The 25,752-nt window shown below is 39.3% G+C and overlaps 1 protein-coding gene across 2 annotated transcripts; it reads right to left on the bottom strand.

The window, feature by feature from the left end:
- Positions 1-2,762: 2,762 nt before the first annotated feature.
- Arhgap11a (Rho GTPase activating protein 11A) lies at positions 2,763-25,080 on the bottom strand. Of its 2 annotated transcripts, XM_008841158.3 has the most exons (12): positions 24,815-25,080; positions 21,439-21,509; positions 19,974-20,070; positions 19,102-19,355; positions 17,969-18,132; positions 17,651-17,797; positions 12,790-12,864; positions 11,640-11,807; positions 8,455-8,581; positions 7,908-8,013; positions 5,718-5,856; positions 2,764-5,425 (listed from the first exon to the last, which is right to left on the bottom strand). In XM_008841158.3, the coding sequence occupies exons 1-12, from the start codon at positions 24,941-24,943 to the stop codon at positions 3,849-3,851; spliced, it is 3,054 nt and encodes a 1,017-aa protein (XP_008839380.1). In that variant the 5' UTR covers positions 24,944-25,080; the 3' UTR covers positions 2,764-3,848. The 2 variants fall into 2 exon arrangements, with proteins under 2 accessions (XP_029423217.1, XP_008839380.1); XM_029567357.1 differs by lacking the exon at positions 12,790-12,864 and having other exon boundaries at positions 2,763-5,425; positions 24,815-24,963.
- Between the last annotated feature and the right edge of the window lie 672 nt (positions 25,081-25,752).

Consider the following 25,752-nt stretch of genomic DNA (forward strand, 5'->3'; position numbering starts at 1 on the left):
CCAGCCTGGTCTACATAGTGAGTTCCAGGCCAGCTGGGTCTACAGGAAGAACCTGTCTCAAAAAGGAGAAAACAAAACATAACACAAAAACAAACAAACAAAAAAACCCAGAGTGGAAGCAGGGCCTGAGAAGACAGCAGGAGCTGGAGAGCCTGGAGGAGAAGACTTGGTGACCTGGCAGGAACGGCTGGTCAAAACCTAATAAAACAATCCAGGGAAGGGGGCTGAATGGCTGGCTAAGGGGAGAACTTGAGGACAGGGGGAATAGTGTGGGGAGACTCCTCACAGAAGGTACACTTGGATGGACAGATTGACTGATGCTCTGGCTGTTCTTATAGTGATTCAGTTTGGGGGCCATCATCAATGCCAGTGAGGAAAGGAAGGAAATGGATTTCTTCAGTGTGGGTTCTAGTTTTTCTCCTAACCAGAATGTGTGTAGTGAATTCTATAGAAAAATTTGGGTAGTCCCAAGATGGCAGCCTTTCTCACAGGTACTGAGTGCCAAGAAAAGTGTTCAAGGTTTGGCTTTTAGTGTCAGCCACACTAAAAGGCTAACCCCTAGGAACACAGAACACTCCTTATTCAGCCTAGGATTCCTATAAGGCTGACCAGCCAGCATATTCCCCATTCTGTGGAGGGCAGCAGACTGCTGCCTAAACACACCAAGGCACCTGGGGGTTCTGAACTACTGTTATTTTTTGGTCTTTTGGTGATAGGGTCTCCCTGTAGCCACTGCTGGCTTGGAGCTCACTATGTAGACCAGGTTGGCCTGGAACTCACAGAGATTTACCTGCCTCAGCCTCCTAAATGCTGAGATTAAATGGGTAGGCCATAACACCTGGCTTGACTGTTATTTCTCAACTCACCAAGAGAAACCTTACTCCTAGGATGTGTAGAAATTACCCAAGCAAATCTGGAATTTATTTTTTTGGGGTGCTGGTGATGGAACCCAGGGACTTGCAGGATCTCTTGCCTTGAAAGAAACTTATGAGTACAGATGCCATAAAACAGTGAACAATTAGGAATGAGTAAAGTACCTGGGAAAGGACAGATTAAATAATGAGGTTAGAAACCACTTCTCTACTGTAGCTCCATGTAGTAAATCCATTATCATCCACAGCATTTACCAGAGGCTGGAAAACTTCACTTATGAGACAGACAGCCTTCTGTTGAAGCCAAACATCTTTCCAAATGGTTTTCCTTCCCTGGATGCTTTTCTGATTTGGGTTTTTTTTTTTTTTTTTTCCTGGCCACATAACATACACTTTGCTGCTCTAGGTTCAAACTATGCTGCTATGTCAATTCTGAACTTTACTTCAACATTACTCAGGTATTATCTTCAACTTAAGCTTGGAAAAACAGTTACTACAATTGTGTGTTGAGTGAAAAGTTGATTGCAAGGCCAGCCTGATCTACCAGGCCAGCTGGGGCTACAGCGAGACCCTGTCTCAAAAAAATAAAAGTTGACTGAAATAGACTAAAATGTCTGCAATTCATGTAACCTTATTCTTATTTTAGAAACAGGATGTTAAGACTTTGTACTGCTCACAAAATACCTGAGGGATGGATGACATACTTATTTTGGAGAACTATGGAGATTTCAGTACATAATTGTTAGCTCCATTTTTATGAGCCTACAATGAATCAAAACATCATGGTGATAGGGGTGTGCAGAAGAGGACATGCAGCAGAAAGCGTGCAAGGGACTGTGGACCGGAGATAGTCTTCAAAGGCACCCCAGTGACCCATGTGCTCCAGCCAGGCCCCACCTCCTAAAGGTTCTATGACCTCCACAAATAATGCCATCCACTGGGGACCAAAGACTCTGAGCCTTAACACAGCATCTCACTGATACCAAGGCTGGTCTCAAATGATCCTACCTCGGCCTCCTAAGCAGATCTAACTACAGGTACACACAGGTGCACTGGACCAAAATTTGGTATTTTTTAAAAAAGTAAGTGTGCCAGGCATGGTGGCACACGCCTTTAATTCCAGCACTCAGGAGGCAGAGGCCTCCTATGAATTCAAGGCCAGCCTGCTCTAGTGAGTTCCAGGACAGCTGGGGCTACAGGGAGACACTGTCTCAAAAAAAGACAAAAAAACAAAACAAACAAACAAAAAGTGTGCACCATACATATCCTAGCCTGATGATTATCAAAACCCTATACTAACGTTTTAGAATTAGATAAGGTTGCCCAGAAGTCTATTAACTTTAGGTTTTTACTCATATGCTCCATCAGTAACTATCTCCATTTTGTATAAGAAAAAATAAATACAAAAATGAAACCATTTAACACTCCATTTCCTTAACTCCAAAGTATGAAATGGTCTCAAATCTTTGAGTTTGAGGTTCAAAGGTCTTATAGACCGTTTGTTGGAGACAAGCTCTCTCTACCCTGTGCCTCTCTTTCCTGAGTGCTAGTATCACAGGCATACTCCACCATGCCCTGCTCAAGTACTTAAAATAAATAGAAAGCTCAGAAGGAACTCTTGGCATGCATGGAGTCCTGAGACCTTAGTTCAAAATGTCTCAAAGCACCTCAGATTTCTGTTTTAGGTTTGTTCAGCCAATAACACCCATGTAAATATTCCAAAATCTGAACTACTTCTAGTCCAGACCATTTAAGATAAGGGACCTCCAACCTGTTCCAGAGATTCCTAAAATGCACATCTAAGTCTGTAGTACAAATCTACAAAAATAATAAAAATGTTTACAACCAGATTTTTAGTCTTTATGTAAATACTAGTTCTGGAATAGGAGTCTCAGGTAATGAACATAGAAAATAGGAAATAACTTTGACATAAAATAGATGTAATGTCTTTAAAACCCGGCCAAGCAGACAAGATGACTTGGAATTCCTTATACACAAACATATGGTGTAGGTACAGTTGCTCTGCGTGTGTACATGGCTCTGCCTCTAAAACATGATACTTCGAATTTCATTAGTCTCAGGCAAGTCATTTTCCAGATGTTATTTTTAATGCCTATGCTAAATAAATAACATTTAAGCACATGATAAAACTATCAGATTTTTTTTTTAAATCTAAGTAAATTGTATAGAGGTACATTAGCAATTCAAAATCAAACATCTTCATAGAATGAAACCACTTTGATTAAAATTTCCAAGTTTAATTATTCCTCCCTAAAAGTTTCATTTCCATATTGGACAAAATAGATCAAAATGTATTTGTGCAAATTACCTTTAAAAACAGTATGGCTTAAAAATAATCAATTACTTCTCCATTATAATATACAAGCACACTTTAGTCATCAGTGTGCTTAAACACTGTTCAGAAGCACATGAAATCAGTGTACATCTACAAGAGATACTAACCAAATGTCCCTGTCCCAAACAGAAGTATTAGGATACCATTGGGGCAAATTAACTTCCAGGATTTTGGTAAAGACAACAAACATGAATATAATTCAAGACAAAAGATTTGTGGGGCTTACATAGTACAGATCTGCAATAGAAAATCTGACTTGGCAGAGCAACAAGAAACAGGTAGGTACAACTTCCTGTCCTCTTCTTATCATGCACACAAAACAATCACGTAATTTTCAAAATTATTTTTTTGATAAATTTAACCAACAATGTCTTTAAAACGGTAAGGTCTAACATACGCTTTAAGCATATCACAAAAGTTTATATGCTGTAGCAATGAAGAGAAACTAAACAGTCATATGTACAAGTATGAAAATTCAAGCTGCCCCTGCAGTGAAACTGCTTCAGAGAAAAGTTACTGCTTGACAAGCATCCTGAGCTGCAGATAGATCTACACATAGACCTGCAAGTCGCTTCATCAAGTGCTAATGTTATTTACATTAATGACAGTCTACACATCAGTTACAAGTCTACAGGTTTACTTGTTGGTAGTAGTTGAGTCTTTCCAATAGGATTTTTGGGAGACCCTTTGTACCAGACCCTTTCTTTTTCTGAAGGTTTCCTTAGGACTCTACTTTTTATGCCAGGAGAAAAGCCTACATTGTTATTTACAACACATTTTAATATATCATGATTAGTCAGATCATCCAAGGGAACCTTAACTTGGCCATCAGATTTGCTCTCCTCTTTACAAAGTCTACTAGATCCAAGAGAAGCATGCACAGGATCTGGGTATCTCTTCATTTTTGAGAAAGACTTAGAAGCTAACTCTATGCTTGGTTTTGAAACTGCATCATTTGACTTATCACATGATGTAGACATCTGTTCTTTAGGACCTGATTTAGTAAATGAAACAGAGTTTTTTAATGTATTTTCTACACAAGAGGGAAGAGCACTGTCACAGCTCACCGACTTAACCAGGGGAGAAGCAGCATCATCAAAGATTGCCAACTTCTGTCTCACAGGTTGTCTGCCGTACTCCAACAAGGAATTTATTCTTCTGACAGACTGACGGACAGGAGTACGCTGAAACTTAAGAGGCGACTTCACTTTTGTTCTGTTTGGTTCATTTAGAGAAAGCTTATTAAACCACTGTATGTGATCTGAAACCTTCCCATGCTCTGTCAGCTGAAAACTTCCAGGACCTGATTCATCACATTTCTCCACCAGTGACAGTTGTGTAACAAGTCTCGCAGGTCTAGGCTTTGAAAGGACTGTTACAGGGCATGCAGTTTGCTGTAGATACGAGGATTTAGCCTCACCTTCCCCAGAACCTTCGCATGCCACTGAGTTCTCTTCCATCACATTCTCATTCTCCTTTGACTGAGTATTTAGTTTATCCCCTGGGGACTGTTGTTCTTTCGACTGTTCATCACTGGGGAATTCTTGCTGGCTTAAATCATCACTTAGTGTATCTGAGTGGATGTCTTTTTCAAAGTCCACCTTCATTTGAGTTGAGTAACATTCTATAGTTACTTCTCTACCAAATTTTGGACTTTGATGTGGTGAGAAGTCTCTTTCTAAAACACATTCATCTTTACCAGTGTAGTTTTCATCATTTTCCTTTGATTTTCTCATAATCAAATCATTACCTTCAAACAGACTTTTCTCTGGGCTATATTTTACATAAGATGCTTCACTTTCTTCCCCCTTACTGGTTATTGATGTCTGCCTATGATTTATCAATGTGTGAAGATCACTCCCAGACTCAGAAAATGCTTTCTGAATCTTTACCAAGGTCTGAGAGGTCATGTTACTTTCATCACCACTAAGGGAACTTCCTAGGACACTGCTGTTAGGTTGGTTGTGCAAAGTAGAGGGGCTGAAATCACACGACACAACTGGCAACTTCTCAACAGTGACAGCCGGCTCCAAAGAAAAGTTTTCCACCTCAAGATTTTTCATTACTGAAGAAGTTTCATTTGCATCCATATCTTGAAAACTTGAATTACTGTGTTCTGTCCAGGACATCCCATAACCTCCTCCATCTAGTCGATCTGGAGTTAAGTTTTCCTCAGACTTGCTCATCTTTTCTGAACCTAAAATAAAGTAGTTCAGTGCTTTTAATACTTTAAACTTCCCTACGTGGAAAATAAAGGTACTAAGCATTTACTTCCAAAACATTAAAGATGTTATGAAATTTAAGACAAAAATATCAAATATTAACATTTATAATCACCCTGTTTACAGAAAAATACACTGCCAAGTCAAATTTTCACTAGTCAAATGTGAACTTTAAACTTAGAACAGCAAATACATATTTTTCTATCATTAAAACAGAACTAAAGCAGGACTTTGGGGTAAAATTCTAACAGCACTGTGTAAATGTACCTTTCTTTGATAATCTTTCATCAATATCTGGGCTAAAATGCAGGCCTGTTTTTACAGATTCAATCCTAGCTTTAAAACTTTGTTGATTTGCTAGTCGCCGACCAACATGTTCATATCTATTGATGCCAGAACATCCATTCTGTAGAGAAAAGATAATGTGAAAACAGCTTGGTTACAAAAACCCAGGTAATTCAAAATACTAAGACCAGCTAAGTACTGAAATCAGTAACTAATTTTGAAAGGCATATATACTGAGCCAATTTTGTATCAAACACCAACATTCTTGCCTGCCAATTATAAGCATTAGGTAATATTTTGTGAAGAAAAAACAAGCAAACAACCCCCCAAAATAACCAGTCTCACAAATTAACTTTTATACAAAACAAATTTTTTGTTGTCTCTGTGTTTTAATTTTATAATTAAAAATTATAAACTGTGTGTGGGGGGGGGTAGGGAAACAAAATTTCACCTGCATGGAATTTACATTCTAAGATGAGAAGATCCAGATCAAAACAAGACAAGCAGCAAATTATATTGCAAAAGTACAATATAAAAGGCAAAAACTGCTACAGAGAACAGTCCAACAGAGTAAGGAGGATGGAATTTGTTGGGGTGGGAGTATAATTTCAAATGGGGTGATGAGAAGATGAGTTGTTAGTCAAGAAAAAGTAGCAGAGCAAGGAAGACTTAAGTGTGAGAACATTTCAGGGAGAAGATGCTAGTGCTGTCTCTGCAGTGGGAGCAAGTCAGAGCTGAAGCAGAGTGAGAGGGGGAGTGCCAGGATGAGAGCTCAGAGATGTGGTCTGGAATGGATCACATGGAGAACTACAGTTAATGTGGGAATATGGGGTTTTATTCAGAATGAAATGTATCACTGGAGGGTTCAGAACAAAAGAGTAATATGACGTAACCTGGGTCTTAAAAGGACCATTTTGGATGCAAATACTGAAGGAAGGTCAGAAGCAGACACACCTATTATAAGATCAGATGTAGTTACCCAGCTAAGAAATGACAGTTTGGAGAGACACTGAGCAGAAGTTCAGCAGACTTCTCTTAACAGATTAGGTGTCATGCATGAGCAGGTGAAGAATCAAGAATGTGCCGTGGTCCTGACCTATGTGATTAGAAGAGCAAGTTGCCTAACTGAAATGGAGAGATAAGAGTGGTTTGGTGCAGGGACAGCAGCAGCAAGGAAACCTATCTCAGGAACTAGCCTGAGAGGTTAGCTTTGACTAGAGCAAGGAATAAGGAGAAATAAGAAAGAGCAGTGCTTGAGTAGCTCTGATTGTTCAGTGACACAACACATACTTAGCAACATGAACAAAAACGAAAAACATGTCCCCCAAATCCAAACAACCAAAAAACCTATACACAAGTCTAGGTGGTCAGTCTGTTCAGGGGGGTATCCTGGGTTAGAGAACTTAAACATGGATTTCCAGATAAATACAGCTTTAGTCACTGTTACAAAGGAATTTGAAAAGTAACCGATGAAGAAGCAAAGAAAGTAAGTAAACCGAGGAGGAGCCAGTGATCACGTGCGCCAAATGCTGATGACAGGACAGGTGGAATAAGGTTTAACATTTGCCCCCTGGTTTCAGCAATGTCAAGTTCATGGGCCACCATGAGAGCAGTTTCAGTGAAGTTTTGGGACAAAAGTGTTGATAAAAAATGGAGTGGAATATGGTACAGTATACTAGTGGGGAGGCAGGATTTTTTTTTTTTTTTTTAGTAACAAATCTAGAGCTTTATGCTAATATGGAATATATTACGGCACTAGATTAGTAAAATGATAAATCACTGTGATGTTCTTAATTGTGAGCTTGACTGAGAAATGCCTAGGACATTAGTATACACACCTTCATGGGTGTGTGCGATGGTGTTTCCAGGAACAGATGAAGATTCTGGCCTAATGAATAGATCCTGATTAATGTGCTCATAATCTGATGGCATTACTGAGAGGTGGTGAAAGGTGGAATTTGGAGGATGGAGAGACACATGCCCTTGTCTCATCTCTCCCTGGCCCCTCCTGTATTTCCTTCCTCTGATTCCTAGCTGCTATGATGTGAAATGTTCTGCTTTGCCACAGCCTCCCCACCATGATGAACTGACATTTCTGAAAATTATCAGCAAAAGAATTTTTTCTCCTTTAAGCTGTTTACAACAGGCATTCTATCGCAACAAGACACTTACTGAATCTCTATTTTTCCCCAGACTAAATTTCAGACGAAGAGATCTTCGGACCTTTTCTTTACGACTGACTTTAGGGGAGAAGCAGCCTGCTTTTCCAGATTCTACCCTAAAAAGCAAGAAATTTAAAATGTCAGTTTCTAACATATCAGAAATTCTTATAAAGTGAAATTTGACAATGTTCAAAGAAATATTATATTGCTAATAACAGGAGTTAACAAATTTTTAAAAGTGACTTAAACTTTAAGATATCATATATAAGCACATTATATCTGCATATAAAAATTTATCGTACTTAGTAACTTATAAACCAGGATCATTAGAATAGATTTATAAAACTAACAAGACTTAAAGTGTACCATTAACATAAAACAGGATTTTAAACAAGAACAATTGATTCAAATTGATTGTTTTCTTCTTTCTAATGGTATATCAAGGGTCTGTCACTAATAATATAAAGACGGATGGGGTTTTAAAAACAATTAAAATATAATTCTTGGTTGACATCAAATAGTCATCCAATGAAAACAGAACACCTTGGACAAATTACCTGTAAACCTTTTTGCTGGCAATCCTTTTACTTCGTCGTAGCTCTGTGCTCATCAAATGGTTGCCACTGTTAACTACAGGAGAGAGTGGACTCTGAGATGACCCTTCTGGGCTTGTATCACAGTGAACTATGAATATAAGGACAAAGAACATGCCACATAGACCTATTTTCTTTTCAAAGTGTAGAACAGTAGCAATTAGATCCAATTCTAATTCTGTCTCCTCCCTGGAGCAACAAAAATCACACTATTTCTGGTTAGAGGCTTCAGGGGTCTACTCAACTAAAAGGAAAAGTATTAGTTTCCTACTTATTAGCTGCCAATTAAAGGTCAGAGTAAGCAGTAATCTATTAGTTTTGCTCTAAACTCTCTAAGTATTAAGGAAGGACACACCCTGACAAACACTGGAGGCAGAGCTGGCCCATCACTTAAGACTCTGAAAATATAGCTTCTTAATGGACATAAATATTACTGCTCAAGATCAGTGGAAGTGTGAAGGGGACATGTATGTATGAAAATGTTACTATGAAACTCATTCTATGTATGTCATGGTTTGAATGAGAATGTCCCCCACAGGCTCCAAGTATCTGGGTACTTTGTTCCCAGTTGGTGGCTCTGTTTTTGGAGGCCTTAGAAGGTGTGGCCATGCTGGAGAAAGTACATCATTGGGATTGGGGGCGGGCTTAGATAGTTCTTAAGCTTTGCCAGATCTTGAATTGCTTTCTGCTTCCTGTGCCTGCTTGAAGTGTGACAGCTTAGCTTCCGCTCCTCCTCCAGCTACCTCTGCCACCATGCCACCCCGCCATGACTGACTGACCCTTGCCCCTTTGGAACAGTAAGCTAAATAAACGTCTCCTTTTATTAGTTCCTTTGGTCATGGTGTTTCTATCACAGCAACAGAAAAGAGACTAATACAATATATGCTAATAAAAAACTTTTAAAAAATTAAACTATTGACAAGTTGGTGTGTGTGCATTTAGGAAATATCTGCTAGCTAACTGCTATCTACTAGATTCAAGTATAATTTTCCAATATTTTTGTTGAATAAAACAAAAACTATCTACAGCGATGCCTAATCTATTCATCCCTGCCATACTCCAAGCAAACAATTCCAGTTTACAGCACAGTTCGATTTTACTATTCAACCTCATCTACATCATATAATCTGCTACAGTATAAACTTTATGAAGTGAAAGTTACAAATAGGGTGCATATATACATTTGACTGCATTTGAGTCATACCCTGTATAGCTCCAACAAACATGAACTGTCAATCCATGTCAATCCATAAGTTATTGATAAAAAAAATTCACAAAGCACCCCAAAAAGATACTCACGGCTTTGTATAGTCATGAAAACATAAAAAATGTAATGATCTCAATGGCTTTTGCATGCATTAGGCTAAAGAATATTTTAGAAGTCAATAAAATACATCCACTGTGATCTAGGTAGCTTGTTTAGTCACCTTGAAAATGTATCAGTGGTCACAGCACAGTAAGAATATGTAGAATAATGTAAATTAATCATACACAGAAAACTACAGAGAGGTTCATACATAGTATGAACTATGTATTAATGATACTGTCTTTATACACTAAGACAAAAAATAGGGTCTTTTTAACCCAAACTTAGAAATCAACCTATCTTTGGTCTGAAATATCAAACTACTGAATTTTGATTAAGAAAGCAAACCAAAGAAAAATGGTGAATTAATAGTGATAGAATTCCTGTTGAACATTTAAATTTCTTAAAAAATATTTTATTAATTATTTTTATTTTATTTTATGTGTATGAGTGTAATGCCTACATGTAGGTAGGTGTGCCCATGTTGTACAATGCCTGAGGCCATCAGAAAAGGGCACTGGATCCCCTGGAACTGGAGTTAAGGATGGTTCTTAGATGTCATGTGGGTACTGGGAATTGAACCCAGGTCCTTTGCAAGAATAGTCAGCGCTCTTAACTGCTGAGCCCCAAACATTTACATTTTTTAATAAAGTAAGTTGACTGGTTATTCAAGCTAAAACTAAGCTTATAATAACACAAGAATATTTCAACTTTTGGAAGCAGCTTATAGAAAACAGCAAGACGTTCAGCACTTGGGGAAGACAAATGCTAACAAATAATGGCAGGAAGAACTGTAATTCCAATTTGCCATTTGCAAAGTCTTCCAACCTGGATAGGCTTTTAAATATTAAAAAAATACGAAGTTACTTTAGCAGAGTTAAATCTCCAACTCTGGTTACTGAAAGTGCCACAGATGCAAATGCCAACATTCCTCATTATACCTGAAGAAACCGTGCAGAACCCGTAAAGAAGAGCTTTTCTTCCAAAAAACCACAAGACGCTCTTCTTTCAACTTAAGCAAAGTACAAGCCTTTGAATAGAAACAAAACCCAAAACAAAACAAAAAGACATTTTGGGGAAGAAGGGCTCATAGGTCAGCTCTTGAATTCAATACAGAACTTTTACCAGTGCCTGAAACTCAAAAAAAAAAAAAAAAACCATGAAAATCTGAAAGAATCAGATTTTGATCAAATGTGATGACTATGAGACAGGGGTCCCCTGGGCTTAGTTAGGGTTTCCTTTAATTTTTGATTGATTATAAAGTTAATCTGAGTCAACTTACCTATTCTACATATGCTATAATTAACTGGAAGACTATAGGAACAAAACCAGATATTCAATAGGTAACTGTTCTTGAAATGAAATGATGAATGTCTAAAATGATATGCCAATTACCTTGACCAAGGATTTAGAGGTTGTGTAAAACATGCCTGAATAACTCTCATTCTCGATTTAGAGATGATCAAACTTCTGACCTCAGCTCAACGAAAGACAGCAATACATAGATCAAAGATAGAGCCTACCTATGGGCCCAGAAGAAACTAAAATAGGACTCAGCAGGTCCAACCAATCACATAGAACCTGAGTAGCAATGCCATTTACAGAAGCCCAATGCTCACTGAGTTATTCATAACTTTCACTAGGGATAGCCATAAAGCACAGACATTTATATTTTATTTATATTAAATCAGTGCCTACTTTAAAAGGTAGAACTTGTAAAAATACAAAAATTAAACATAGAAACTTTTGGCTCATATGGGTAATATTAATCTGAAATAGTTCTTTGTTGAAAACAGGCACTCAGGTTAATGTTTATAATGTTTATAAAGATTCTATTTGCTACCTGATACTGGTGTAGAACTGCTGCTGAAGAGATGACTTGGCAACAGCTCAAAGTTCAAATTCTGTTTGATAGACTTCCTCTTCTTACTTGAGAAAGCATGAGAAGAATCTACTGGCAATTTACGCTTCGCACTTGGAGTAAGAATCACTGGTGATGTAGACGCCTGGGCTGAAAACCAAACCATACCAATGTGTTCCTCTCACAGAGACAATACATACAAGCACTTTATTTAATTTCTTATAAGCTCTATTTCTTAGAGGTAACCAAAAAATGTGGGTGATATATTTCTATTAAGGTCCATTATTAATTAAATTAACATTCTACAGTTACTTAAAATGAAAATAACAAAGTTACAAAGAGGCAAGACATTTTCTTCTTTCTTCTTTTGTTTGAGATAAGGCCTACGCTATGTAGCCCCGACTGGACTTCAACTTGAGATTCTTCTGCCTCAGATGCCCATGTGCTGGTACATGCAACCACATCAGGCTTGGCAAGACTCTTAAGAAGCAGCAGTAACTTAAACTAAATAGAGTAATGGACACATATACTATAGATTAAAGAATTTTTAACACAAGGAAGAATGTAAAGTCAAGATATGAAAACAAATCCCAGCACTCAGGAGGCAGAGGCAGGCAGATCTCTCTCTGTGAGATCAAGATCAGCTTGGCCTACATAGCAGGTTCTAAGCCAGCTGGGACTACAGGAAGACCCTGTCTCAAAAAAAAAAAAAAAAAAGATGAAAAATTATGTTATTTTATGTTATTTAAACAAAAGATCTTGTTGACTGTTGGCTGAATACTTTCATCCATAAGCAAACCAGTATAAAATATTAGACTATAGAATATATAAATTTCTTATTCTAAAACAAAATGAGGTTGAGTTACTTTTCATGTTTAAAAGCATCCAAATTATAAGCAACTGAAAATCATGATTAAGATTATTAACAATTGGATAACAGAGTAAAATAAATTCTTATCTACCTACAATTTTATCAAAACTAATGTAATTAATGATGTCATAACATAGTACAACATTTCTGTGGAAAATAGTACTAGGATTTGATTATTAAATAAGTTAGGCAATTATTATGAGTTTTTACAGAACACTAAAGAAACTTTCATTTATATATTAGCATACAACAAACACCTACCAGTTTTATCCTGCTGAGGTGTAAGAGATGGTGTTCTGCTAGATTTAAGTTTATTTAGGGCTCCATTAACAAAATCTGAAATGTAAGGTATATATAATTCACATAAGCAATTAAAATGTAATACCCTGCCTTTACTAATAATTCATCCTGGTATTAATAGTATTTTAGCAAGCTGGAGAGATGGCCCAGTGGTTAAGAGCACTGGCTGCTCTTATAGAGGACCCAGGTTCAATTCCCAGCACCCACATTTAGCTAATAACCACCTGCAATGCCAGTTCCAGGGGAATTCCACACCCTCTTGTGACCCCCAAGAGCATTGCATAGCATGGGCACACTTACATACATGAAGGTAATACACTCATACACATAAAATAAAAATAATAAAACATAAAAAACTTATTCTAATACAGGAAAAACACTAATTTTTATACCTTTTCTCCATCATACTTCATACCCCCAAGGGGGGGGGGTGTATCCTGAATGAAATGTGAGGACAGGGAAAGAACAGATAAAGAGCCAGAGTACTGATTTTTGATGACTGAGTAGATAATCATGACAACATTGAAAAAGAAATTGAAAAGAAGTTACATATGCCTCTGAATACTGAAATGGACATGAACCTATTTGTGGGAAAACTGGGACTACAGAAGTTAATTTGCAAGTTATTAGCCCAGAAATGGGAGTTATCATTTAAGAAAGAGGTAAAGTATAAGATTAAGCATGCTAAAATGATAAGAGGTGTCAGAAAATCTAAAAAAATGAGACAAAACAAATGGCAAATGGGGTAGGGAAAGAAAGACAGCATAGTGATTATACAACACGAGAAGAAAAGTCAAGGAAATAACCAAGTAGTCAGTGATTCAGAATAAACACAGGCCTAAACATCTACATATCTGTAACTGGACAGCCCACCCCAAAGGTGGGCTAGGTGCCCAGACTGAGTAAAAGGGAAAGGAACAGAGAAGCCTGCTGAGCACGTGCATTCACCTCTCTGCTTCCTGACTGGTAATGAAACGTGACCAGCCACCTCCTGCTGCCACTGCCATGACAGACTGTACTCTCAAACCATGAGCCGCAATAAACCTCTCCTTGTCAGGGTTTGGTCACAGCAGTGAGAAAAGTAACTAATACAACAAAGGAAGACACAAGTCCCTTAAATTTTTTTTCACCCAATTAAGTCACCAAATGACACTCAAAATACTCATTTAAGGCTGCTGAGTTTGGTGGTGCACACACCTTTAGTCCCAGCAAGAGGGAGAGGCAGGCACATCTCTGTTATGTTTAAGCCCAGGCTGGTCTACATAGTGAATTCAGGCCGACCAGAGTTACATATTGAGAACCTGTCCCAAATTCTCCCTCATACGGACTCATATGGATCAAAATACTTATTTCAGTTCAGAAACTGCCCAATAATATATTACAGAGGAATCTACATCTTCGTGTAGAAACAGGTACAAACTAGAAAATATGAAAACCTCAATGAATGGCAAACAATAGGCAAAACTCTTAACTGGAAAGCAACGGCTTGAAAACTCAATCTTTATGGCACTGATACAAACAAGGTTTAAAATGGGGGCGGGGGGGGGCACGCGAAGAAATAAGAAAAATAAGAGCCAGAGCTGAGAAAACAGAAACAACTCTAAACAGATTCAGCCACAGCAGAAAACAATTAGGATAGCACAGTAAAGTCAGGAGCAAGACAAACTGCCCCTTCTAAATTCTGAAACCTTCCTGATTACACCGTGGACCACTCGTGCACTCTGATGACCTAGAGTGTTTAGAGAAATTTAGAAATCATGTCTTCGTTCCTGTAATAGTCTTGTGATCTTAATGTATGGATTTCAGGAACTACTACACTAATACAACTATCGCATTAATCACCTCAGCATGGTACCAGCATCTATAAAAAGATATTTGCTGGCATAGCAACAACACAGAGGAGTACACACATTCAGAGGAATGCAAAACTAAGCTAGAAAAACTAATTCATATAGTATACATTTATGAAAAGTCCAGAGCCAGGCATGCTGGTACATACCTGAAATCTCTGCACTGGAAGCTAAAGCAGAAGGATCTGGAGTTCTAGGCTAACTTGAGCTTATATACATTTGGACTCGGTCTCAAGAAACAAACAAAAACAGTTCTGAAGGATTGTATTACAGTGTACGTTAACACTCCTGAACAACACACTTAAAAATGTTTAGCATGATCAATTTTATTAGACATAAATATATATAAAGCATAGTTTTTAAAAAAATTGTGAAGATTCTCCTAAGCAAATACAGTTGAACCACATGAATACTTGTAGTGTTGATACCCCTCCATAACAGAAGACTAACTATAACCTAAGAAATTGCTAGTGAAATTGATGTAGTTCAGTGGTGTTTGATAAATGCTAAATCTAATGTGTTTAACCAAAGTATCTCTGGTTTAAGCCAAATATTAATAACTCAATGTGTTTTCTGTAAAAAATATGAGGTTGGATATAAAGCAAAAAGATGGCTTTTATATTCAAAGAACAGTAACTATAGTAGAGAGCCATATGTAAGGAATGATATATGAACTAGATAGAAGCTTTCAAAGCCTCAATGAAATAGTATAGACTATCAGGACAGAAATTATTTCCTGCCTGGAAAAAAAATGGGGGGAGGAACTTACTTGACAAGACATTTAAGATGAGTTTTGATAATTGAATGTTACTTGAACAGCAAGGGCAGATGCAAACAGAAATTGTCAATAGAGGCAATGGAGATGGTTCAGTAGGTAAGAGCATTTGCTTTGCAAGTTTGGTTCTCCAGCACTTGTGGGAGTAGGTGGAGACAGGAGGATCACTAGAGCTTGCTGGCCAGCCAGCCTAGCCAAACCCAGCAAGTTCCAGGTTCACTGAGAGGTCCTGTCTCAAGGAGGTTAAGCTGAAGAGTGAAAGAGGACACCCAGGGTCCTACTATGGCCTCTGCACAGGCACACCCAGGCATACCCCCCGCCCCACACAAACAATTACCAATGAACAGTATAAGCCAAAGAAGAAACGTGTTAGGGAAACAAAGACCCAAGTTTGACTTAGGTTGCATAAAGAGGAGACAGGAAACACCAGACAAGTACACTAGATTCTTAAGCGATAAATAACAGTATTATTAGTCAAACCAACTTTTGGCAAGGTACTTGTTGCCCAAGTATGAGGACCTGAGTTCTACACTAGCACCTTCTTAAAAAGTCAGGGTCTGTAACCTTAGTGGCTGCGCGGAAGAAAGGCATTATGTTACCTCCTGGCATCTATGCATGTGTGTCCATGTGCATGCATGCAGACTGTTAGCCTTAATGGCATTAACAATTCAAGGAAAAGGCACAAAGACAGTCAATGGAACTGAAACTATAGGGGTTAATGAGATCAGATACCTACATTTGTGACAGGAAGTTTTATGGTTGAATTTTGTGCTTCAGAAACACAACCAAACCAGAAGAGAAAGAAAGCAGTCTCTCCTATAGATTTCAGAGACCTACCTGGCACTGATTTACAGATTGGCCTCTAGAACTGTGATTTTAAGTCACTCAATTTGTGGTGCATTGCCTCAGCACCCCTACAAAAATAATAGAGAAATAGTAAAAGAAATCTACAAAAGTGGCAAAGAAGAAACACAAGAAAGCAATAAATAAACCAAAAAATTCAAAAGGAGTTGATTCTCATACTCCAAAGATAAGAAACTGGGCTGGCAAGATGGCTCAGTGGGTAAAGCTTTTGCTGTGTTAGTGTCACATCCTAAGTTCCAATCCCTAGAATCCACCAAAAAACTGGGCATAGAAATGTGCCTCTGTAATCCCGGCGCTCCTTCGGTGAGATGGGAGGTGGACAGGAGAATTCCTGGAAGCTTGTGGACTAGCTAGCTTGGAGTAAGCAGCAGTAAACAAGATATCCTGTCTCAAACAAAGTTGAAAGCAAGGACTGACAGTCAAGGTTGCCCTCTGACCTCCACACAAGTGCTTACTCACACACCGAAAACGGTTCCTCATTAAGAATGGCCTGTCTTCCTGATCAAGCAGAGACAGGAAATCTTATCAACCTTACCATGATCTAACTTCTGTCCATTTTGAACCTTTCTTAGTAGTATTGCCTTCATTATTTATATTCTTCATTCCCATCACTAAGAACTCAGCTATATTAGGCCACTCCTCTCTTAGCATTCTCTTACCTCTAAGTATCAATTCTTTAAATCAGATAATTGTTATAAAACACTTTAATCATGCCATGTATGTCTCAAATTATGACCTTCTATGACTTGTCAACACCTAAGTCTTTGGCATGACATCTAGTTGAGCATTATACCATCCAAATCCACAAACACATACTTCACTCCAACCACACTGAGCTCTTTACAAACACAAATCTAGATATATTCTTCCTTATATAAATCTATTTTTGCAACATCTTTTGCAACTAGTACAGAATACAAGTTTTCTGATCTACCCAATTTCTCTGCATTCTACCCATCCTTTAAGAAGACTCAGGTTGAGAGCTGGTGATATAGTTCAAAGGCAGAGTGCTTCCCTAGCCTGTGGCCCTGGTGCCTTTAATTCTTGTTCCAATAAATAATGCTCAGTTTGACCTGTTCTTTGAAAGTCTCTGGTTATTGTGGCCCAGGGAAGGTTTCCCCTTTGAATACACTGTATGTTTGTATTAAAGTTTTAGCACTTAGTGTTAGATTGTATCATCACTTTAACTTCTAATGTGCCAATGTCTTATTTTTACAACTACCGTTGTAAACATCAAATGGCATATACCATGCCATTAAACATGTGCTATGTTTAAACACACTTTAGATAAAAGCCAACCCAGTAACCACCCTAAGAGGAGACTGTCAATTACCTCCAACACTTTGTCTTCGCTTTCTCTTACATTCACCAGGGGTTTCATAGTCACCGTCTTCCAAGCCTTCCAGTGATGGAGTAGCACAGAGACCATCAATACCTAACATAGCTGGTATCTTTTCCAGGATAAAATCTGGCACATGCCCTAAATGAAAATGTTAATAAAACACTTATTTCTTCCTTCCCTTACCCCTCCCCAAAATGTGTAAGCAATAATGTTAGCCTTCTAACAGCTATCTCCATATTCACTAGGAAGAGTCTTGAATTGCCCTCACTTAAACAAATCCTACCACTTATAATGTAAACCACCTCTTACCAATATCCGACGCACAATCAATAAGAGTCTGTACTACTGCTGCCTGTAATCGCAGCTTTTTCTCTGTGTTAGCAGACATCTTCTCATGTCCTTCACTTGTCTGAAGAAGATTTGGTGCAAATATGACCGCAAGATTGCTGCTGTCCATCTTATTCTCACTTGCCCTATGATGACAAAAGAGTGGTTGGTTTTTTTTTTTTTTTGGGGGGGGGGTTTTTGTGTTTTTTTTTTTTTTTTTTTGGTCTTTTTGAGACAGGGTCTCCCGAAGCCTCAACAGGCCTGAACTCACTATAGAGACCAGGCTGGCCTCGAACTCAGAGATCCGCCTGCCTCTGCCTCCCAAGTGCTGGGATTAAAGGCATGCACTACCACGCCCCGCTTGACAAAAGGCTGTCTTAAATGGAGGAAAAGTATAACTATAAAGTTAAAATAACATTGGACACATTTGCTTTATCAGCCACATATAAGTCAAAATAGTCACCCCACATCTATCAATCTACGTAATTGGCCGGAAAGAAAGGAAAGGGGATTGGAAGGAAAGAAAGGAAAGGAAGGGGCAAGCACCGGGCAGTAGCTTAGTGATAAAGCTTGCCTACTATGCAGAGTCTGAACCTTAACACTACAAAACAGTACAAAAAAAAAGACAATTAACCCAAAATACATGGCCTCTCTATATGAAAATACTAATCATCAAGACCATACTAATCTTTTCACATTTTGCTCTTTCACACAAGTTAGCCTTGTTTATCTGACTTCTAAAGTCACACAGAAAACTGGAAGTTTTAGAAGGCATCAATTCTGCGTAAAACAACTGACTCACTAACAAGAGAGAGAGGAAAATTTAAGAAACACAACACAAACATTTTAAAAGCAAGTAATCAGAATCTATCCAGTGGACAATGAATCTTGTGAAGACCATTAAGCCAGTAAGACATTCATCAAGCTTCCAAGGATGCAAGAAAATAGTAAGTCATTTGGTTTATTAGTTCTTAGATTATACAAGGTATACTTCCTATAATAAGGAAGTACTTAATAGAAAAACTTCCATTCCAAATAAAATTTATTAACTATAGGGTACCTCTTTAGGTAGCTGAGAAATTAAATTCTTTTAAGGCTTTTTAATGACCACTTACCTAAGAGAAACACTCCTAAGAAAGTTAAAGAAGTATCTTAATATATCAACTGTATGATCTGCCATGAGACAGGAGAGTAACAATGTAGCTTTACTTTTCTCCTCTGTTCCCAACTGTTGAGCTTTGAAAAGTGCTTCATGCAAATCTGCTGGGAGAATAGGCTCCGGCAGTTCTCTAAAGAACTGCTTAAGAAGTCCTGCAATATCACAAGGAAGTGCAGAAGACAGGCAACCTTCGCCATGATCCAGTTTCCTCTGAAATAAATACAATAATCATGAGCACTTTGGAAACTTAAGTTTATTAAACAGTAATTAAAGATGTTCTCTTTTTTTTGGGGGGGGGGGGTCTCCCTGTAGCCCCAGCTGCTGTGGAACTCGCTGTGGAGAACAGACTGGCCTCGAACTCACAGAGATTTGCCTGGTATTGGGATCAAAGGCATGCACCACCATGCCTGGCTAGGAATGTTTTAAAACAAGAGGTAAGAGAACCTCTTTAGCTGGGTGTGGTGGCCCACTCCTTTAATCCTAGCACTTGGGAGGCAGAGGTAGGTAGGCAGTTATCTGTGAATTCAAGGCCATCCTGATCTCCATAGCAAATCCAGGCCAGCTGGGGCTATAAAGAGACCCTGTCTCAATAAGACCAAAAACAAAACAAAACAAAAAACATTACTTCTTTCTAGAAGGCTAAAAGTAATAAAACTGTTATTTTCATTTCATAAAGTATTTTATATGAACGAAGACCACAAATTCAAAAGCACTCTTTTTAAAGCACTATATAAATGATATATAAGTTCTTTAGGAAAATATTTCAACCATAAAAACCAAATCAGAAAATGGTACAAAAGAAAAATCATAGTTTGGGAACATGCTTACCTTTAGTGCCTTTAGGCGAATGACAGACCCTGATTTCCTGAAAAGCCCTTCTGTATGAATATGCTCTTCCAAAGACACGCAAGCATCAACAAGAAAGCTGAAAGAGAAACTTTGTAAGTGGCCAGATATACACCTCACCAACACTATTCTACCTGAGCAGGCCAGCCACTACGGCCCTTTCCACTCTAATGCCACAAACCCCCTTAATGCTTGTGACAAAGGACTGTTTTTAGCTGTCGTTTCCTAGCTTTTTCTCCACATCTTTACTCATGCCAGTTTCGATGCCTACTCAATTCTACATGCTTTCCTACTTCACTTCACAAGATCTGCTTTGCTTTTCATCTCCATTTCATCACATCCCCCCTCCTCTCTTCAACCCTCAGAAACATCACCAATGTCATAGCCTTTCCAGATACATGCTTGATTTAACTGTCCTCATATTGCTTGACCCATCGGCATGTGACACATCGGACCACTCCCCTGCTCACAATGGCTTTTCACTGTCCCCTGGTTTTCCTGCTACTTCCCCAAACTGCTTTTTCTCAATCTCCTGTTTCCTCCTCTTCTATTTGGTGTCTACCTAGTGGAATGGACTCTGTTCAAAGTGTTTCTTGAAGACAAGAGTTTCATGTAGCCCGACTGGCCTCAAATTTGCTATGTAGTCTAAGTTAACCTTGAGCTCCCAACCTCCATCTCCACCTCTCAAGTGTTGGAACTATAGGTATGTACCAGCATGTTCAGCTGGCCCAAGGCCTTCCTTATCCAGTCTCCTCAGGGGTGGCCTTGTATAGCATGCATAGCTTTAAATATCTACCATCTACTACATTTCCAGAAAAAATAAAGTGAAATTTTTCTCATCCCAACATTTTTCCTTGCAAAGTAAGTGGGATCCATCCCACTCCTTACAATCAGTGTCATTTTAAGGGGTGACTGAATATTCCCAACCAATGTTAGCTTTAGATACTTACCCAACAGCTGACATTGAAAATTAGAATGTACACCAGTCATAAACAAAATAATACAGCAATATTAGTGCATAGAGGCTAAATGGAAACCACACTTGCTGAGGTAACTTACAGCTGTTTTTTGTTTTCTTGTATGCAACAAAGTTTCAGACATTATTCCTGGGCCTGTCTGCACTTCTAATTGTTAAAAAGTGGCAGCCTTAGAAAAACTGTACATCTACACCTAAATTGTACCAGCGCAGCGAGGTGTTTGATACAACACTTTTGGATGCATGTGTGCAGGCACATATAACACAGCTCACATGTGGAGGTCAGAAGACAATTTCATGGCGAATACATGGATTGAGGGGATCTAACTCAGGTTGCCAAGCCTGAACAGCTGGATCTAATGCTGAGAGATGAAATAATCTGCTAGTTTAAAACAAATGCATGCATCAAGCTACTATTTTTAAAACCTTTAAAACCAATTTGAAATGTTTACTCATTCAAGCTCTGCTTACCTTGGTATATGTCCATATTCGGGTACAACAGAATGGGGCAATGCATTAAAAGGGACTCCAAATATTTTACCCTAAAATGACAAATCAGCTACTTAGCACAATAAATAAATTTTATTAAATAGGCAAATTAAAAAATGTTAAGAATAAAGATATCAGAAATAAACTCTAAAACAACTATTTCAAGTCCATTTACTAACAAGTAACTGCTATTACTAGACATTTATGCTGGATGCTGATAGTACAAACAGCCAACATAAAGTCACTGCCCTCAAATAATCTAATGAATTCAGCCAGTCTCCAACCTGATTACGGGAAACTGATAGAGTTAATGCCTAATAAAAACATTCTTTTTTAAAAGATTTTTTTTTGTTTTATGTGCATGTGCCTGCATGTTTGTACACCATGTGTGTACAGGTGCCCAGAGGTCAGACGGGGGTACTGGAATCCCTGGAACTGGAGTTACAGGTGGTTTTGAGCAGCCTGATCAGACACTAAGAACCAAACCCAGGTCCCCTGCGAGAGGAGCAAGTGCTCGGAGCAGCTGAGCCATCTCTCCAGCCCCAATAAGGAAATTCCTAAACCAAACTTGGATCAGTAATGAAATGTTTACTAGTCCTGCTTCAAGTATTTGTTTGATAAATATTCCAAACTGAAAATATATATATATATATATATATATAGTCCAGCATAGCACAATAAGAAGTCAGGCTCCAGAGGCAAGAATGCTAGTTTAATAATCTTGGCTTTCCTACTTTTTAGCTAAGAAGCCTTACTCAAGTAATAACATTCTCTGTCTCTCGTATGCACACACATACCTTGTGTCACAGAACTACAGAATCAAATGAATTAAAATGTGTAAAGCACACACCAATGTCTGACAGAATCAGGAATTCAAAAAATGTCTCTGTTATACCTATCATTTCAAGATAAACTATTTTAATATTAGTATGGGCAGCCCCTATATTTGGATAAATTAAAATTTTCCTGATACAGTGCAACAAAATACAAAATGGATATGCCAGAATGGATGTTCGTCTACAACTAACACAGCTTGAATTTAGCTAGTTCCCTATGTGTCATTGTTTTTAATAACTAGCTCTACAAATAACTTATACAATTTAATCTCAAAAATAGTATGTTTTAAAAGTTTTTATGTAGTAAAGCACTAACAGTATTATTTTTAAAAAGAGTCCCATCACTTTTTTTTTTCGTTTTTTTATTTTTTATTTCTTGTTTTTTATTTTTTATTTTGTATGAGTGTATTGCCTGCATGTGTGAATGCAATGCCCTGGGAGGTCAGAAGAGGACATCGGATTCCCTGGAACTGCAGTTACAGACAGTTGTTAGCTGCCATGTGGATGATGGGACTTGAACCCAGGTCCTCTGCAAGAGAAGCCAGTGCTGAGCCAACTCTCCAAGGGCCTCCATCACTTTTCTTTAAAAGGTGAAGAAAGACTAATCACCACCAGAGCCAGAGAAACCATTTTGATTTACCTACCCAGTTAGCTTATACACTTACTACAGAATGATCATATATTTTATTAGAATACTTTTCTAGCATTTTTAGCTGAACTTATACAATACCACCATCAATCAGGATACAGATAATTTTTCTATTTGAATAAGTGGCACGTGACAGGCACTGTGCTAGGCCTACCTAGGACCTCACTGTCCCTCCCCATTTCCCTATATAATCCAAGAAGAAATACCATAATTGCCACCTTATAGAATAAGAAACTGAAGCTCAATGAAAATAAACAAGGACCCCATGCCCATAAATTAAGTATGAAGCAGAACTCAAATGCAGGTATGTGGTATGTCTGTCTCTAATGACAAGCGTTAGGTTTTTGTTTTGTTTTTTTTAAAAAAAAAAGGAATGAAAGCAGCTGGGCGTGGTGGTGCATGCCCTGTAGTCCAGCACTTGGGAGGCAGAGGAAGGTGGATCTCTGTGAGTTCAAGGCCAGCCTGGTCTACATAGTGAGTTCCAGGACAGCTGGGGGCTTACAGGGAGACCCTGCTTCAAAAAGACAAAAAAAAAAAAAAGTTGTATTTGAGATCATGAAAGGCCAGTTTTAAAAACAGAAGCACAGTAATTTTTAAATATAAATAAACATATTGGGTGGGTGTGGTGGCACAATCCTTGTGATCCCAGCCCTCGGAAGGTGGAGGCAGGATTAGAACAAGACATCCTCAGGTACAAAGGGAGTTCAAAGTCAATCTGGGCTACAAAACACTGCACCAAACAGAAACTATTAAAATTGATTTTATTAGTCTTTAACCTCAAAGTACTTACAAGTGGCTAATAAATTACCTATATACATTTAAAATAAGGAGATATATTCAATTCTGTATTTCACAATGAAAGTCTCAATTACTTGACAGAGACTAAAATCTCACTCAAGGTTCCTTTAACCACTAAATCAAAATTGGCTTTGTGGGAGAGTATGATGGCTTAAGAGGGTGGAGATGCTTGCTGCCAAGCCTGAGGAAATGAGTTCCACCCCCAGGACCCACATGGTGGAAGGAGAAAACCTACTCTTGACCTCACACAAAATGGGATTTAAGTGACTGTGAATCTTTAGCAGAATGTGAACTTGGTAACAAATTAATACTTTAAAAAAAAAAAAAGCTTTTCAATCATTTCACTCAATTTGTTCACTAGGAACAAAAATTTTAAAAACAACAATAAACCAGGTTTGTCTGAGCATAGGATTGATAGTCACTAATAAAAGTGTTCCTCTAGCACACACTGCTAGAGAGGAGAGGCACCAAAGTGTGACATGGCAGGCAGCAGGCCTGTTCTGGTAAGTTGCTGAATACAGACAGATCTCATGAAACCTATTTCTAATCCCTGTCACTCTTCCTCAACCACTGACTGCACTTACTCCCCCTTCTCTGCAACCTGGTAGGGAAGGTGGTTTGCCCTCCGCCCCACATACTGCTGATTCAAAATACAATAAATTAGCAGCTGGGGATATAGATGTTGGAAGTAGGAGGCCCGGATCCCATTCCAAGCACCGCAGAAATAAATAAGCAATACCCGGGAACAATCTGGTCATAACCGAAAGCTGGTATCCAGTGCGCAGTAGGCAGAGATGCTGCTAAACATTGTACAATTCACACGACTCCCCGTCTCCTAACAAGCAATGATTTAACCCAAAACTCCAATAGTGCTGCTGTTGGGAAAGCACGCATTTTTCAACTAACAAGTTTCTGGGGAGAAAAAAAGAGTATTACCCTTTAAAGATCGACAAGAGATCACAGGGATTGAATTTAGACACACCCAAGCACGTGTCTTTTCACTCTCACGGAGTGAACTGGGTTTGCCCCTCTTCCTACACTTCTTATAACCTAAATCTCATTTCCCGTGACTCACCCGTACTTCCGAGGCTGGCGTCTCTCGTCTCCTGCGTTCGCACTGTCCGCGGCCACACTTGACCTTAATGCCATAGACAGTCCGAAGCTGCTGCAGCAAGGCCAGTCTGACCAGCCTCCGATCCCACATCCCGGCCACGTCGCCTACTCTCCGAGGCCGACTCCGGTTTCTGACTTTCGTTCGCCACCAAGTCTTCCAATTTCCAAACACTCTCAGGTTTGAGCTCCGCTCCACTGCTTTCCGGCCACGTCTGGCACTGCCCTGGCCCCGGACCCCGGCCACTTCCACGGCTTTCCTTCTCCCGTCTACCCACTTCCACAGACTCTCTTCTCTCGGCCCTTGGATCCGGCCACACTTCACTCTCCTTCCACTTCCACCGACCTTCCTTCTCGGTCACCCCACCCTGTCAGCTACTTACACAGACCTCCCTTTTTCCTCTGATTCTTCCGTTTCCTGGTCTCAGCGCCTATTGCTAGCTTCTCCCGGTTTCCGGCCCCTTCCCCCGACCCTCTTCGCCCCCGGCTCTCTCGGATGGAGAGGCCCCTTCCCCTGGCCCTCCAACGCCGGCTCCGTTCTCCCTGCCCAGCCTCGCGGCCGGACCAGCCGGCGGCGCAGAGCCTCTCCCAGTCCCGGTGCCCGCCGGGCTGGTCCCGCCGTCACCCGGTCTCACAGGCTGCCTGTCCTCTTCTCCATCAGCCTGCCGACCGCGTCGGGCCTGCACGTTCGGCCCGCTAAAGCCCAGCGGTTCGGCTCATATTTCCGCCCCAGCGCTCTAGGCTCGAATGGCGGCGCCAAACAGCGCTCGCCATCCGATTGGCCCGCTCCTGTTTTCAAAATGAGGACCCCCCCCCGAGGGTGGCCGGGAGCCGCCTGTCTGAAAGGTTCGGGCGGACAGCGACCCTCGAAGGGTGCCGAGTGTAAAACCTAAGAAATGTGAA

The sequence above is a fragment of the Nannospalax galili genome, unplaced genomic scaffold (assembly GCF_000622305.1).
Source record: "Nannospalax galili isolate Female #2095 unplaced genomic scaffold, S.galili_v1.0 scaffold999, whole genome shotgun sequence".
NCBI classification, from domain to species: domain Eukaryota; kingdom Metazoa; phylum Chordata; class Mammalia; order Rodentia; family Spalacidae; genus Nannospalax; species Nannospalax galili.

Coding starts and splice junctions, on each gene's coding strand:
- Arhgap11a (XM_008841158.3), bottom strand. CDS start 24,943: ATGTGGGATCGGAGGCTGGTCAGACTGGCCTTGCTGCAGCAGCTTCGG. Junction 21,510..24,814: donor CGCCAGCCTCGGAAGTACGG/GTGAGTCACGGG, acceptor TTGTCATTTTAG/GGTAAAATATTTGGAGTCCC. Junction 5,857..7,907: donor TGGGGAAAAATAGAGATTCA/GTAAGTGTCTTG, acceptor TTTTCTCTACAG/AATGGATGTTCTGGCATCAA.